Below are 13,981 nucleotides of genomic sequence, written 5' to 3' on the forward strand. Positions count from 1 at the left end.
ACACCAGAAAAGTGGTGTTTTTATCTAATTTGTAGTATTTGTAAAAGGAAAAAACAAAAGAAAAAAGCTGCAATTAATCTCCTCTTGCCATAGGCCATATCATCGATCAAGGCCTACAGGGATTCCGAGGTCAACCTACAATTCAACACAAACACACCTCTGACTTTCTCTCTTTCAAACATTTCACAATCATTGTTGGGATGTTGGTTAATAATGAATCTATTAGTTGGGACAGAAAGGGTTGTATTTGTACATGAGTGAGTTTTCGGAAGAGCAAACACTTGATAAAAGCTCCCATCATGTATTTGATCAAGGATTTATTGTAAATTAAGATAAAGCATCTGTTAAGAACTGGATTATAAAGATAGTTATCCATAGATATCCAGTTTTTAAAAATCTAATTATAAATTTGAGCCCAAATTCAGGAATACTCATGAGTCAGAGGCACAAGGCCATCACAGATGTTCCCTTACAGTGTCAGATTTCAGGCTAACAGGTTGCACTCCTGGATCCTTGTGGAGAATCACACTAGCATGAGCTCCTGAGGATCACATCTTATTAATGCATAATCAAACTTCTATAAAGTGATTTGAATATTTAATTGGACCTTTACTGTTAACCCCACCCCGTCAACTTCAGTATTAACATTTTTATTTGGCCTGCGCGTTGGAGGCCACCCTGCTCATTACACTACAGCTCCACTGTGTAAACAGAGAGCAGCATGAAAGGCCGTGTGGGGCCCCTGCATGCCTGTGGGAGTATAGGGCGTACTTCATGGTTTATGCTTGAAAAAGAGCCATAATCTTCCACCTAATCTGGGGCTTGGCGTGGAATTCCCCTCGCATAGAAGGCAAACACTGAGAGAGCCGGTGTTACTATGTTGGCTTTAGTTTTAAAAACTGTGTAAACTACATAAACATATGGATTGTGAATTTTAGTCATGCTTTATTTCTCCATCTCTCTGACTGTACTAAGTTTAAATAGTTGTAGTCTGAGCACAATTTAAATATCTAGCTCTGTGACAACCAGATACACCCTTAGATTAATGATGTAATTGCAGTTTTATAGCACAGACTTAATGTTTACCCATAGTTTTTCTTTTTTTGTTGTCGTTTTATGCAACTGTTGCCCCCTAGTGTTACATACAGGCAATGTCGTGATTTATGTACTTCATTCACAATCAGAGGAAATACAGTAAGTTACAATGGAAAGCTTTCTGACAATAATTAATGGCACACAGTAGGTGCTTATATCTGCGGGACGGTCTCAAGAGATAACATGATGACATTTGTTTTATCTAATATGTAAATATATGTATTATTATAATATAATAACCCTACACTGTACGTTAAATCATGCATAACAGAAAAAAGGGGAGTGCTGAAGTGCAGATGCAAGTTTCATGTTTGTAGCTTCTTGCAGTTCACTGGGCTGCAAACTCTGAAATTTCACATTTGTTTAACTGTGTTTTGCATAAAAGCAGACCAAAAAACCCCAACATTTGCAAGACTCGGGTTGAAACATCCAAATAAACACCAAAAAAACAACCATTCAATACCTTCCTTGTCTCTGTATGTAACCCTCTTGCTTCCACAGCTGTCAGGTCTGTGCTTGTGCATGTCTGCCATCTACCGTCACAGCCTACAATTACACCAACCAGTGACACTACTGAGAGTAACTATAGTATAGTATGAAAAAATACATTCCACAATGGGTTCACCATTTTTTATAAATACATTTATTCTGATCACACATCAGAACAATGTTCAGTGATATATTAGGACATACTTTCCTTTAAAAAAATGTTTTTTTTAAAAAGACAACAGAAATTACAATGTATTGAATATTCTACACATGCCGGTACAGACTTTAAGATTTCTATTTCAGTATCCCAGTTTCCGTGTGGTATTAGGTTGGAACACTACTAATCGTAGGCACATATTCATCACACAAACTCAGACTTTTCTTCTGATGTGCAGGATGTGGATGTCGGGACTACTAAACTCTGGGTCTTGTTTGCTTGAAGGGATCTCCTCACAGTTGAAGCTTTGCTCCAGCAACTAAAAGATAACACAGAAGACCACAGTGACTCACTGAGATGGGACACCAAATATCTCAGCTTCTTTACATTTACATATTAATTTATTAGCATTTACAGATAGAACACACTGTTATGTTCTCACCTCAAAAAACTGCTTTTCCACTTTTGGGTTGACACCTTCAGTGCGTTGCTCATAGCAGCAAATAATGCAGGTCTCTGGTCCTGCAAGCAGCTTCAACGTCTCCACCAGTGGAGCAATAGACTGTGTGGAAATAAGTTGGATCTCAATGAGAAATACAGTGCTGTACTCCTGGTTTGGGCTGTTTCAACTGAAACCTGTAAGTATAGAGTGGTAGTACAATACCTGCTCGTAATAGATGCAGTCTGCCATAAGGACGTAGTGTGGAGGTGGCAGGAAGTCAGACACGTCTTCACCCCTTTACAAGAAAAAAAATTAGAAACCAGATGGTTACCATATGGACAAGTTTTACAATGTGCTGAGCATATAACAGAATCTGAATCTGAATCAGGTTTACACATGCAGCACAAGGAATTTGTCTTGGTGTTGTGGTGCATAACAATCAAAAATATACACAAAATTAAGTGGGACAAGTAATATAAAAAGAAAGAAAGAAATTGTGAGAAGAGCTGCTACATGTTTGAATTTTAAATTGATGAGAATGAGATGAAATGTACAAAATATGGACAAGGAGTAAACAGTATATGCAGTGTGCAATTATTATTATTATTATTATTATTAATAATAATAATAATAATAATAATAATAATAATGATAATAATAATAATAATAATAATACAAGTTGTATTAAAGTAACACGCCCTGTTAGATCAAAGATCACACATGTGCAAATAGGCTATAAGATTATGGGATTTTACATGAATATAACATAAATACATCCAATCAAACATTAAATAGAAAATAAGTACAAACCATTGCAGTACCTTGGCAGTTATGGATCCGCTGCTGGTGAGTGTTTGGTTTTCTTTGATGTTCACTCTCAGCAGTGTCTGCAAATCCTCCAGGTCTGTCACAGTAACTTGAGCTCTGAGAGATTTAACGCACAGTAATGGAAATGTGTTTTTAATACATCAATTAAGTAGTGCAAGCAACAGCGTAACTAGGATAGCTGGCCAACCTTGGTCATGCGACAAATCATGCATGTTAATATTGAAATAACAGGCACAAACTAAACAGTCAACCCACCCCAGTGTTGCTGCCATCAAACCAACAGCTCCTGTCCCTGCTCCCAACTCTACCACTCTCCTGTCAGCCCACATATTCACTCCTGCGGACGGCTCATAAAACTGTTTAGTCTCTAAATACTTTGCAAGAACAATGGCTGCGTCCCAAACCACACAGCCAACATCCCCCATGTAGCACTGCTTCACTTTCAGGGTAGAACCGTCGTTTTTCTCAATTTCTCTCACAAAGTAGTTATTCTGGTCATCTTCCGTCGCCATGTTGGCTGCGGCCGGAGCGAGAACTTCCTCCTCCTTCTTCTTCTTCTTTAGTGTTTATTGGCGATTGGTAAACCAGCTTAGAGGCCCATTACCGCCACCCATCGGACTGGAGTGTGGAACAAGAGATTGTGCAGGAAAAAAAGAAAAAAAAACCCTCTAGATTCTTTTAGCTAATTCAGTTTCTTTTGAAAACTTAATAATGTCACAGTATATCTTGCCTGCTGTTTTCCCAAGAGACCTGACAATGAAAAGTCGAGGTGTTTTGCCTTCCTTAGAGCCTGAAGCAGGTGATTTCTCTTGATGTTGTATTTTCTACAATGAAATAGTACATGTTCAGCTGTTTCTGGTTGGCTACAGCGTGTGCATTTTCCGGTTGGGTGCTTGCCTATTTTATATTATGTATGATTGAGACCTGTGTGTCCTATTCTCAGACGAGTGATGACATTTTCTTCCCTTCATTTCCAGCCCACCATCCTCCCAGCACCAGCATGTCTTTGTAGATTATATAGATGTCGTCCAGTCCTGCCATACTGACTGTGCAGAAGTGGGCCTATGGTATGATTTTTCCAGATTAAAAGTGTGAAGTCTAATGCAGATTGGGTAAAATTAAATACACGAAAACAAAAGCGACAAAATGCAACTATTCATCCTGTACAATATTTTCCATGGTAATAAATATACAATTGAAAGTCATGGCATGCCCACAGCAATACTGTACAACTGTTTTGACAAATCAAGTGGACATTAAACAATCCTACAGGCCTCCACTTTCACAACACATATTTACATTTAATTACATTTGTAGCCAAGACTGCCACAGGCTACGACTGTGATGAGAATGAAACTGACACTGTTAATATGGCTCAATATGGCCAATATGTCAAACACAAGTATATGCTTTAGTTCTTCTAGCTGTTTCCCCTGTCTTTCCAGTTTTTTTTCCTTTTCACTCCTATTAGTTCCTTTTCTGGTCAAAACAATCAACAAATTAAATTTCTGCTTTTTCCTCTGCCAGAAAGAAATAAAGGAGTAAAGCAAATACTGAGCCAAGTCATGTCTTGCTACCCATTGCATAGGTGTAACATTTAAAAATTAAAAAACAAAGCAAAAAAAACACACTAGTCTTTCCTAAAAAAACATTCTGAAATACTGTACTTCTGGCAGTTAGACTGCATCTAATGAATGAATGAAACAATGAAATCATAAAATAATATATCAACTGTCTTACCAAGAACACATTTTGTATTAGTTTGGCCTGGTGAACTGTCATTTGACGGGATAATGGTTATTTCTGTGCAGCATAAACGCTATAATCAAAGAAAAATAGAAGAAATAGTTAAGAAATGTAAAACATTCTTCATTCTTTATGCTTTACTGTGAATGTTTAGTTTGTGTTTTGAAGCATTAGGCTACATTTACTATATTTTCAATGCAAAAGTAACCAAACCAATACTTACAATAGGACTTTGACAATGCTACACAACAAACTTAAAAGTATTCATCTTTCTCATGAGCACTGTCTCTATTTGTCTGTCTCTGTGTCAAACCTCAAATATGATTTGATGGTAAAGTCAGAATTTCAAAAGGACCCCAAGACCTAAATTCAAACAAAGATCTGATCTGGAAAAAAACAAGGCTAAAATCTACTTAACATTGTACATTGCATTAATTGTACATTGCACATTAAATGATTTATTGCACGTCACATTCCATTTTTGCACTTGTCATCTTTATATATTTCATGCACTTCATCTCTTTGTCCACAGTCCATATTTCCTTTGTACAGTCAATATTTCATTTCAAGTTTTATATCCTATTTCAAATCTATTATCATTCCATTCTGTAAATAGATCGTAAAGTTTTAATTTAATTTTAACATTACTTTGTATGTTGTGGGAGCAACCAAGACAAGTTCTTTGTATGTTTGCATACTTGGCTAATAAAACAGATTCTGATAACATGAGATAAGGCTACCACATTTCTAATTAGATTATTGAGGCCTTTTGCTTCTTTTTATAGTGTGTATAAACTAAAACTCCATGGACAAGGCCCATAGACAGCCTAGTTTACTCTGCATATCACTGTTGTCTCTTAATGTCTACTTATTTTAATCCTTTCACAATATTATGTCCTTATCTGTCTTGTGTTGTTGGCTTTGACCAATTAGGTGTACAGTGCATTCATGCGTGTAGCCTGTGTGACGGGAAAAGGAGAAACCCTACATGCACCATATACAAATGAGTTGTTGGGGGCCCAACATCAATCAATCAATCAATCAATCAATCAATCAATCAATCAATCAATCAATCAATCAATCAATCAATCAAGTCACACTCTACAGATCAATAAACGTATCAAAAATGTCCATCAGTCAATGGCACTTGGCGTTCACTGACATGCGCAGATGCTACCTGCTGGTGAGGATGATCGCGCGCTAATGTTTCCAGTACATTTGTCAGTTAGCAGACAGAGGCCTTATTCAGCTGTCGTCACTAGCATATTAACATTATTTTAAAGTTGCACACATGGGTTGGGTGATAAGTGCGAGGTTTTAAAATGTTTCGTAGCAGCACAGAGGAGGTAACCAGCGACAGTACCTCACAGTATGGACAAACCTGGCCGGTGTCGCCAGCTGACAGAAACGGACTCAACGACAGTACATCGTACGGTCCGGCTTCAGCTTCCTCAAGTTCATCCCGCCAAAGTTTAGATGAAGGCAGCACGAGCTCCAGCCATGGTCCAACACTCCCCCCAGCAGCCTCAGGTGATCTTATGGATAGACAGAGTAGTTTAAGCTAACTTAAGCTTTGGGTTAAATTTTAACTTTTAAGCTAACTTTTACTCTCCAGCAGAGTGAAGCCAGACTTCATGAGGTTAGAGTCAGTAAAAGACAACGAGAGTGACTTATTAGAACCTAAAATTTCTCAAATCTTAGTCATGAAGTAATTTGTATTGATAGTAGATTATACAAGTGCTGTGGGGTCACATTTGTAAGACTCAACTTTGTGGCTGGACAGGGCATTACAGTCGATGGATGGATAAGAGTACTTAATTCATCACCACAGGGAGATTTCTGTGTTACAGCAGTAGTAGTCATCACATAGATGACAAAAAAACACACGTAGCTCACAAAAACACTCACGATGGGGTCTGTGTCTGTGTGTGAATGACCAATTTATACAAAAGTACTGTACTAAATAAAAATAAGTAGAATAAAAAATAAGAATGGAAACAATATTTTAAACTTTAAGGGAAGATATTGCTATTAATGTGCAAATTAAATGTAAAATGTTCATTGTACATTGCCACTCAGTGGAGGAGTCTCCCTTCCCGGCACAGAGGGGAGTCATTGTAGATGGCTGTTGCTGTAGGCAGGAATGACCTCCTGTAACAGTCCTTATTGCAGCGGAACTGAAGGAGCCTCCGATTTAAGACTCTCTGTTGTCTGATCAGAAGGTTGTGTAGGGGCTTTGTAGTGTTGTCCATTATGTTGAGCACCTTGTGTAACATCCCTCTCTCCACAACCCACTGTAGGGGCTATAATCAGTATCATATAATGACACAGACCCTCTCCTTATATTTTGTGTTGACATAGGTCAGTTCCACCACAGCTTCAGGTCAGGCAAGACAAATGCATCACTCCTTGCCTGTACTTCAGACAGCTCCTCCTTCCGCAGCCGTGGAGGAACACCAAGACTCAGAAGGACCCCTGGGTCTGCAGGGGCCACAGGCACACATCCTGCACGGACACCACTGACTGATCACACCGGTACTTCAGCCCAAGATGATGTTTCAAGTAAGGTGGAAAAACAGCTGAGGCAGATTCTTTCATTTGATTTGTTTTTGCAGCAACAACTTGCTCCACTGCGACTCCAACTTCTGGTGCATCTGTGATTGTGGCAGTGGTCGAAGGGCGCGGTTTGGCCAGGGGAGAGATTGGCATGGCCAGTCTCAACTTGAAATACCCAGAGCTTGTTCTCTCTCAGTTTGCAGACACTGGGACTTATGCCAAGGTAACCAATGCATTGTCAAAAGCTATAAACTACATGCCAGATTAGCGTAAGCATAATACTTGCTTCACTTATACAAGAACTCATGTCTCAGTCATATTTTACACTTCTGAAGGTCATAACCAAGGTTCACATCTTGGTGCCAATGGAAATACTGATGCCAGACACAGCCAGCGAGAAGGGGAAAGGGACAAAGCTGTTCAACCTCATCACCGAGAACTTCCCGGTACCAATTCAGAAATAGCTGTCATGAGCAAAACACACAAATCCTTCAGACAGACATTTTAAAAACAGAAAACTCCCTCACTTGCTCCCCTTTCTCTTTGTTAGCAACTGACATGTGTCCTTGTCAAATGATAGTGTGAGTAATATTTGCTTTTTTCATCATTTTTTGTCAGGGTGTAGCTTTCACTGCAATCCAAAGGAAGTATTTTAATGAGAGGAAAGGACTGGAGTACATTCAGCAGCTGTGTGCTCCAGAATTTGGCACCGTCATCATGGAAGTGCAAGCTAAGTACGCCTCTGAGTACAATATTATGTCAAAATAGATAGACTGTAACACTATACAGTTTTTTTATTAAAAAATGTCATGATTTGTTCAGGTATTATTGCCTAGCAGCTGCAGCTGCTTTGCTGAAGTACTTAGAGTTCATCCAGAACTCTGTCTACGCTGCCAAGTCTCTCAAAGTGAGCTTTAAAGGGAGTGAACAGACAGCCATGATTGACTCAGCATCTGCCACTAACATGGAGCTGGTGATCAATAATAGAGACCACAGGTAAACAATAGAAAGCATCATCTTTGTATGTAGCACTTGCATAAACATAGATGTGTTCAGTGTATTTGTCTTTGTCTGTACACAGGAGTGAGCATACTCTTTTAGGGGTACTAAACCACACAAAAACACCTGGTGGTGCTAGGAGGTTGCGCTCCAATATACTAGAGCCTCTGGTTGATGTGGACACAATCAACATACGCTTGGACACAATACAAGAGCTGCTGCAGGACGAGGAGCTCTTCTTTGGCTTGAAGAATGGTCAGGAGCAAACTGTTTTGAATCAGACTGAATATTGTGCATACTGATGATAAGAGCAAGACACGACATGACAATATTTGTTGTTTTGCCCTCCTTAGCCATAGGTCATTTCCTTGACATCGACCAGCTGCTTTCTGTTCTTGTCCAAATCCCAAAGCAGGAAACGGTATTCAAAGTACTTTTTATTACTTATGATTGATTAATTGATTTTATTGCTATGGAAAGCCTTGACATTATGTGAGTGAGTACCATTTGTGTGTATTCTGAAATGCCTAAAACTGCTCACGTGTGAAATATTAGTTTCTTCTGTCTTTGTGCACTTTTCAGTACTGTAACTTTATTTTTTTAGGTTCAGGTTGCCGAAGCAAAGATTACACATGTCATTCAGCTGAAACACACATTAGATCTCGTACCACGGTTAAGGGTGCGTGTATTTTGGTTTATATGCCATAAATGAATGAGAAAAAACTGTTTTTTTCCGTTTTTAAGCATTACAATTTATGAATAGATGGTGCTGAAGAACTGCAACACAGCTCTGCTCAAGGCATACAGCACCTCACTAGAAGACAACAGGTACTAAACTTTATGCCAAATCAAATGTATTTTTCATTCATTCATCATTTTGTGGAAATAAATGCACCACAGTTTACTTTTTACCAACTTAATGCACTGTATTTGTTTGTTTGCACTCTCAGATTCGACATGATCCTAAAGCAGATCAAGACAGTAATTAATGATGATGCTACCTACCTGAAGGGGAGCCTGAACATGCGCACCCAGAAGTGTTATGCTGTACGCCCCAACATCAATGAGTTCCTGGACATTGCCCGGAGAGCTTACACCGAGATCGTGGACGACATTGCAGGTGTTTGTTCTGGTTGTTCAGTTAATATCTTTGGTTTACAACGTTTATGTGAAGTATTCATTCTGTGAGGCTTATTGAATGCCGTTGTGCTGCACAGGACTAGTGAACCAGATGGGGGAGAAATATGGCTTGCCAATGCGTACTAGCTTCAGCACAGCTCGAGGTTTCTTTATCCAGATGAAGCTTGAAGGAGTGGTCTTACCTGAGGGGAAACTCCCCTCAGAGTTCATCAAGGTATAGTCCACTAAAGACAGGGACCAACAGACGGATAAAGAATAGAAAGGAAAACAAGATAACTCAGTGCCAGCCTTGAATGAAGGAAACAATTTCAAATATTTTAAAGCACTTCAATCATTTTGTTGTGATGTTATATTACACATGAAATCATTTGTTGTATCTTGAAATCTAAAAGATGTTGTAATAAGGGCCAGTGGCATTATGGAAAGGAGAGAGTTGATTTCTTAAAGGCATCATTTTGAGAATTTTAAAAAATGATGAAATGAAAAGCCATTATTTTATCATCATGGTCATATGTAAGTATAATTATAATAAAATGGTGTAGCCACCTGTTTGTCTGGTGACATACAACAATGTTTATTCACATGATACCTCTTTATTGTTTTTTTTTCCTGTGTTATTATGTATATATTAGGTGTTACCGTGTGTGTGTGTGTGTGTGTGTGAACATCTGTCACCTCAGGTAACCAAGCACAGGGACAACTATGGCTTCACTACCGTGGACGTGATGAAGATGAATGACCGCTGTGATGAGGCCCTGAGGGAGATCTTTCACATGTCCTATGTGTGAGTGCTTCATGATCCTGTGGCTTGAAACAAGCACACCAATGTATTGCACACACGTCATTATACTTTACATAATAGTAAAAGAAAGACTGCTTTGTACAATGGCTATCCTTGTCTAAAGAATTTCTGAGTTGGTAGGATTTCCATAACTAATTGATTAGTTGTTTAATCAATAAAATTGTTTCTCTTATTTTATTTTTCCTCCATAGATGATTTTGATCAATTTGATACATGTTATCATTTATTGCCAGATATGTGAATTGTCATTATACTGTAATGACTATCAAATATCTGATCACAAACATAATTGTAGACCTTAGTAGAAGACCTAACAACCAATTAGTCAACTCACTTGTTAAAAAGGGGCCAATGCAGGTTTGTATAGACTCTCTCTAAGCAAGTTTTCATTTTAATACCTGCTGATTTTGATCAATTTATTGACTTTTACCTTCTACCACCAGAGGGTGCTGTTTTTCAAATATAATTGTCCTCCAGTGTTTTGCCCTTGCAACATCTAACTTGTCTCAATACAGGGTGATATGTCAACTGCTCAGCACTATCCATGAGCACATCCACTGCCTTTACAAACTTTCTGATGCTGTGTCTATGCTGGACATGTTGCTGTCACTGGCAAATGCATGCACCATCTCAGACTATGGTAAGTATAGTAAGTTTGAATCACATTTGATTTTCGTTGACGAGTCAGTCAGGCTGTCAAATCAACCTTGAATTAGTCTGATCTGTTGTCTGAGGGAGTGCTGTGAGCACATACAGCAGCGCCCAGCCAGTGTCACACATGACAACCAGAAAGTACTCTCCAGAGCTGGCAGCTCTGCTGGCCTCAGTTCTTTTTTGTGTGTGGGTCATGGACAGCACCAGCTCGATCAGCCACGTGGGTGGTGAGCGCTGGCCCTCAGCTGTCTGAAAGCGTCGCTCCATAGACACGTGCTGACTGCCTGCCCCCATCTATCCCAGCCAGCTTGTACTCAGATTACCCTTGTTACATAAGCGTGCATTGGTGTGCTGTATTTACTAAGACAAATCTCCCCACCAGAGGAGCTAGCTGACTGTAACCACTGTGCACAACTCTCTGAGAAGTCACTTTTGATTATATGTGACACACCCTCAGTTCACCAGCCATGAAACAATACACTTATATAATATACACAGTATCAGTAATCACTGAGTCACAGTTAACTAGCTATACAGATATTCCAAACACTACTTCATACAATTTAGATGTACGAAGGCATGAAAGACAGTTATTATATAAGCAAAACACTAACAAATCAAGGTATTTTGATTGTTGTCGCCTCTTTTCTGCTGTGTCTGCCAGTGCGTCCAGAGTTCACAGACACGCTGGCCATCAAGCAGGGTCGTCACCCCATTCTGGAGCGACTGGTTGGACAGCAGCCTGTATCGAACAATAGCTACATCTCCGAGGGCAGCAACTTTGTCATCATCACTGGGCCCAACATGAGTGGGAAATCCACCTATCTCAAACAGGTGGCGCTGTGTCAGATCATGGCCCAGATAGGTCAGCAGCAAACTTTTCCATCTCACGTGAATTTTGGAATGCAAAGCTGCACAGTGCTGTGCATTGATTTGAGTTCTGAGCAAATCCCCATTATTATTCCAGGCTCTTTTGTCCCTGCTGAGTATGCCTCTTTTCGTGTCGCAGACCAGATTTTCACCAGAATTGGTGTGGATGACGATTTTGAAACTAACTCTTCCACCTTCATGTTGGAAATGAAGGAGGTATGTTTCTTTCATGTTACAGCTGCTTGCATCCTTTCATTTTACTCACATTCGGTTTGAAAGAAATCATTACATTATGAATGACTGTATATTTCTTCCCCAAAGATCTCTTACATAATCCACAATGTAAGTGACAGATCCCTCATCATCATAGACGAGTTGGGGCGTGGTACCAGTGCTGAGGAAGGCATCGGCATCTGTCATTCAGTTTGTGAGTTCCTCCTTAGCCTCAAGGTACAGTATGCACCAATATTATCTGCACTGCCACGCCTTTTCCTATACCGAAAACCAGACCAATCAGATTCCTACAGGCTATATTAAACATTTTAACTGCTGTTGTCTTTTCTGGTACACCTCTTAGATCAACAGTAAAGCAGTAAAATAAGTATTTGGATAGCTCTGTTATAATCTTTAAGGTGTGTGTTGTTTCTCTGCTGTTCACAGGCGTTCACCCTGTTTGCCACACACTTTCTTGAGCTGTGCCAACTGGAATCTCTTTATCCCAATGTGGAGAACCAGCACATGGAGGTTCAGCACACGCGCAGTGGTGAAACTGGTGCCGAAAGTGTGTTGTTTACACACCTGCTGAGTCGAGGATGCTCTGAAGAAAGACACTATGGTACGGAGACAGTGAAATCTCAGTGAAATTGGCTGTGAAAAGTGTTTACAGAACTTATTTTTGCTCTTCTAGGTCTGAGAGCAGCAGAAATGACTTCACTCCCTTCAAGCATAATTCAAGAGGCAAAGACAATTGCCTCCAAAGTCAGCCAGCAGCTTTTGGTATGGCTCATAAAGATCTGATATAGCCTCTTTTTGTGCTACGGTATTTAGTGACTCAACTTGCTGTGCATATGTCATGTTTAAAGTACATTTTATTTGGGGCTTTTAAAGCATGTCCAACATTGTGTGGAACAATAGACCAAGCTTTCATTTTACAGACTGCCACAGAAAAATGTCGTGCCGTGGCATCTGATGACAAATATCACAGATGTTTTTGTTTCCCTTAATAATTTATATCAGATGAGTGCTGGATAAAGAAACAGACTTACGGTGTGTTTTGTTATCGTTCTCTAGGCCAAACATCACAGTGATCCGGAAACACAGAGACAGAGAGCTGTATACCACTTGGCCACTCGCCTCCTGCAGACTGCCAGGAACTCCAGACTAGACCCTGACAGCCTGCGTATGTATCTGAAGGGCCTGAGGAAGCAGTATGAGGCAGAGCTGCAGGCCGCGGGGCTGCCAGCATCCAAGAACACCGATGAGGAATGACTGACTCAGCCTTGTTGTAGGGAGGGGCAGTGAAACACTTGGGGAAAATGAAAGTGACGATGATCATTAGTAAGCATTTTGTGTCTATGGATTTGCTTATTTCTTACATTAAATGCATTTCTTTGAATTCCAGTGGTTATGGGTCCCTTTTTGGCCATACAGGCAATTTCAAATGATATGAAACTATACATATTATTTTTAATGTATCATAAGATATAGATAATATATATGCGAAATCCTATACCTTAGGAGGTTTAAAAAATATGAAGTGTGGTTAGTTAACTGAATACAACAGATCAAGATGTTTATTGTCACTCCAGTTATACAGGAACAATTGTGTGAAATACTTTGGCTGAGAGGCTCCATTACAGAAAAAATATTAAATATATATAAAAATTCATAAAATATAACACAATATAAAAGGCAGTAAAATATATACATTTTAAATATATGTGTATATATATATATATAAAAAGACAGAACATATATATGTATATATATATAATTTTATGTGTGTATAAAAAGACAGAAATACTCGAGTCTCCATAGAAATATCCAAGTGCTTTTCACATACTCATGTGTCTTACGGACTTTGGGGAAATGATATGACCACTCCCCTCTTTGCTTTTGTCCTTCTTGCGATTTAAGAACGCGGGACGTCTCAAAAAGGCGGTGTTAAATTCTTATTGTACCTTAGTGCTGTAACGGCTCAGCT

At 39.3% G+C, this 13,981-nt stretch overlaps 2 protein-coding genes across 4 annotated transcripts; one reads left to right on the forward strand and one right to left on the reverse strand.

The window, feature by feature from the left end:
• Positions 1–1,711: 1,711 nt before the first annotated feature.
• vcpkmt (valosin containing protein lysine (K) methyltransferase) lies at positions 1,712–3,573 on the reverse strand. The gene is made up of 5 exons (XM_042388913.1): positions 3,267–3,573; positions 2,994–3,107; positions 2,406–2,478; positions 2,184–2,303; positions 1,712–2,060 (listed from the first exon to the last, which is right to left on the reverse strand). Exons 1-5 carry the CDS (start codon positions 3,521–3,523, stop codon positions 1,956–1,958), a joined length of 669 nt encoding a protein of 222 aa, XP_042244847.1. The 5' UTR covers positions 3,524–3,573; the 3' UTR covers positions 1,712–1,955.
• Positions 3,574–5,892: 2,319 nt separating this feature from the next.
• On the forward strand, positions 5,893–13,393 carry msh4 (mutS homolog 4). Of its 3 annotated transcripts, none has more exons than XM_042388911.1 (20): positions 5,893–6,287; positions 7,119–7,292; positions 7,373–7,536; positions 7,649–7,759; positions 7,932–8,047; positions 8,136–8,309; positions 8,395–8,567; positions 8,666–8,733; positions 8,917–8,991; positions 9,076–9,140; positions 9,263–9,432; positions 9,530–9,666; positions 10,085–10,236; positions 10,770–10,894; positions 11,573–11,773; positions 11,918–11,994; positions 12,100–12,228; positions 12,439–12,613; positions 12,686–12,774; positions 13,069–13,393. In XM_042388911.1, the coding sequence occupies exons 1-20, from the start codon at positions 6,080–6,082 to the stop codon at positions 13,264–13,266; spliced, it is 2,781 nt and encodes a 926-aa protein (XP_042244845.1). In that variant the 5' UTR covers positions 5,893–6,079; the 3' UTR covers positions 13,267–13,393. The 3 variants fall into 3 exon arrangements, with proteins under 3 accessions (XP_042244845.1, XP_042244844.1, XP_042244846.1); XM_042388910.1 differs by having other exon boundaries at positions 5,895–6,287; positions 11,876–11,994; XM_042388912.1 differs by having other exon boundaries at positions 5,898–6,287; positions 10,133–10,236; positions 11,876–11,994.
• Positions 13,394–13,981: the final 588 nt, after the last annotated feature.

Source organism: Thunnus maccoyii, chromosome 16 (assembly GCF_910596095.1).
Source record: "Thunnus maccoyii chromosome 16, fThuMac1.1, whole genome shotgun sequence".
In the NCBI taxonomy this organism is placed as follows: domain Eukaryota; kingdom Metazoa; phylum Chordata; class Actinopteri; order Scombriformes; family Scombridae; genus Thunnus; species Thunnus maccoyii.

Excerpts from the sequence above, each read along its gene's own strand:
- msh4 (XM_042388910.1), top strand. The coding sequence starts at position 6,080 with ATGTTTCGTAGCAGCACAGAGGAGGTAACCAGCGACAGTACCTCACAG. Across the intron at positions 12,229-12,438 it reads AGTTCCTCCTTAGCCTCAAG|GCGTTCACCCTGTTTGCCAC; the intron begins GTACAGTATGCA and ends TGCTGTTCACAG. Across the intron at positions 12,614-12,685 it reads CTCTGAAGAAAGACACTATG|GTCTGAGAGCAGCAGAAATG; the intron begins GTACGGAGACAG and ends TTGCTCTTCTAG.
- vcpkmt (XM_042388913.1), bottom strand. The coding sequence starts at position 3,523 with ATGGCGACGGAAGATGACCAGAATAACTACTTTGTGAGAGAAATTGAG. Across the intron at positions 3,108-3,266 it reads TTGATGGCAGCAACACTGGG|AGCTCAAGTTACTGTGACAG; the intron begins GTGGGTTGACTG and ends TAAATCTCTCAG. Across the intron at positions 2,479-2,993 it reads ACTGCCAAGGTACTGCAATG|GGGTGAAGACGTGTCTGACT; the intron begins GTTTGTACTTAT and ends TTTCTTGTAAAG.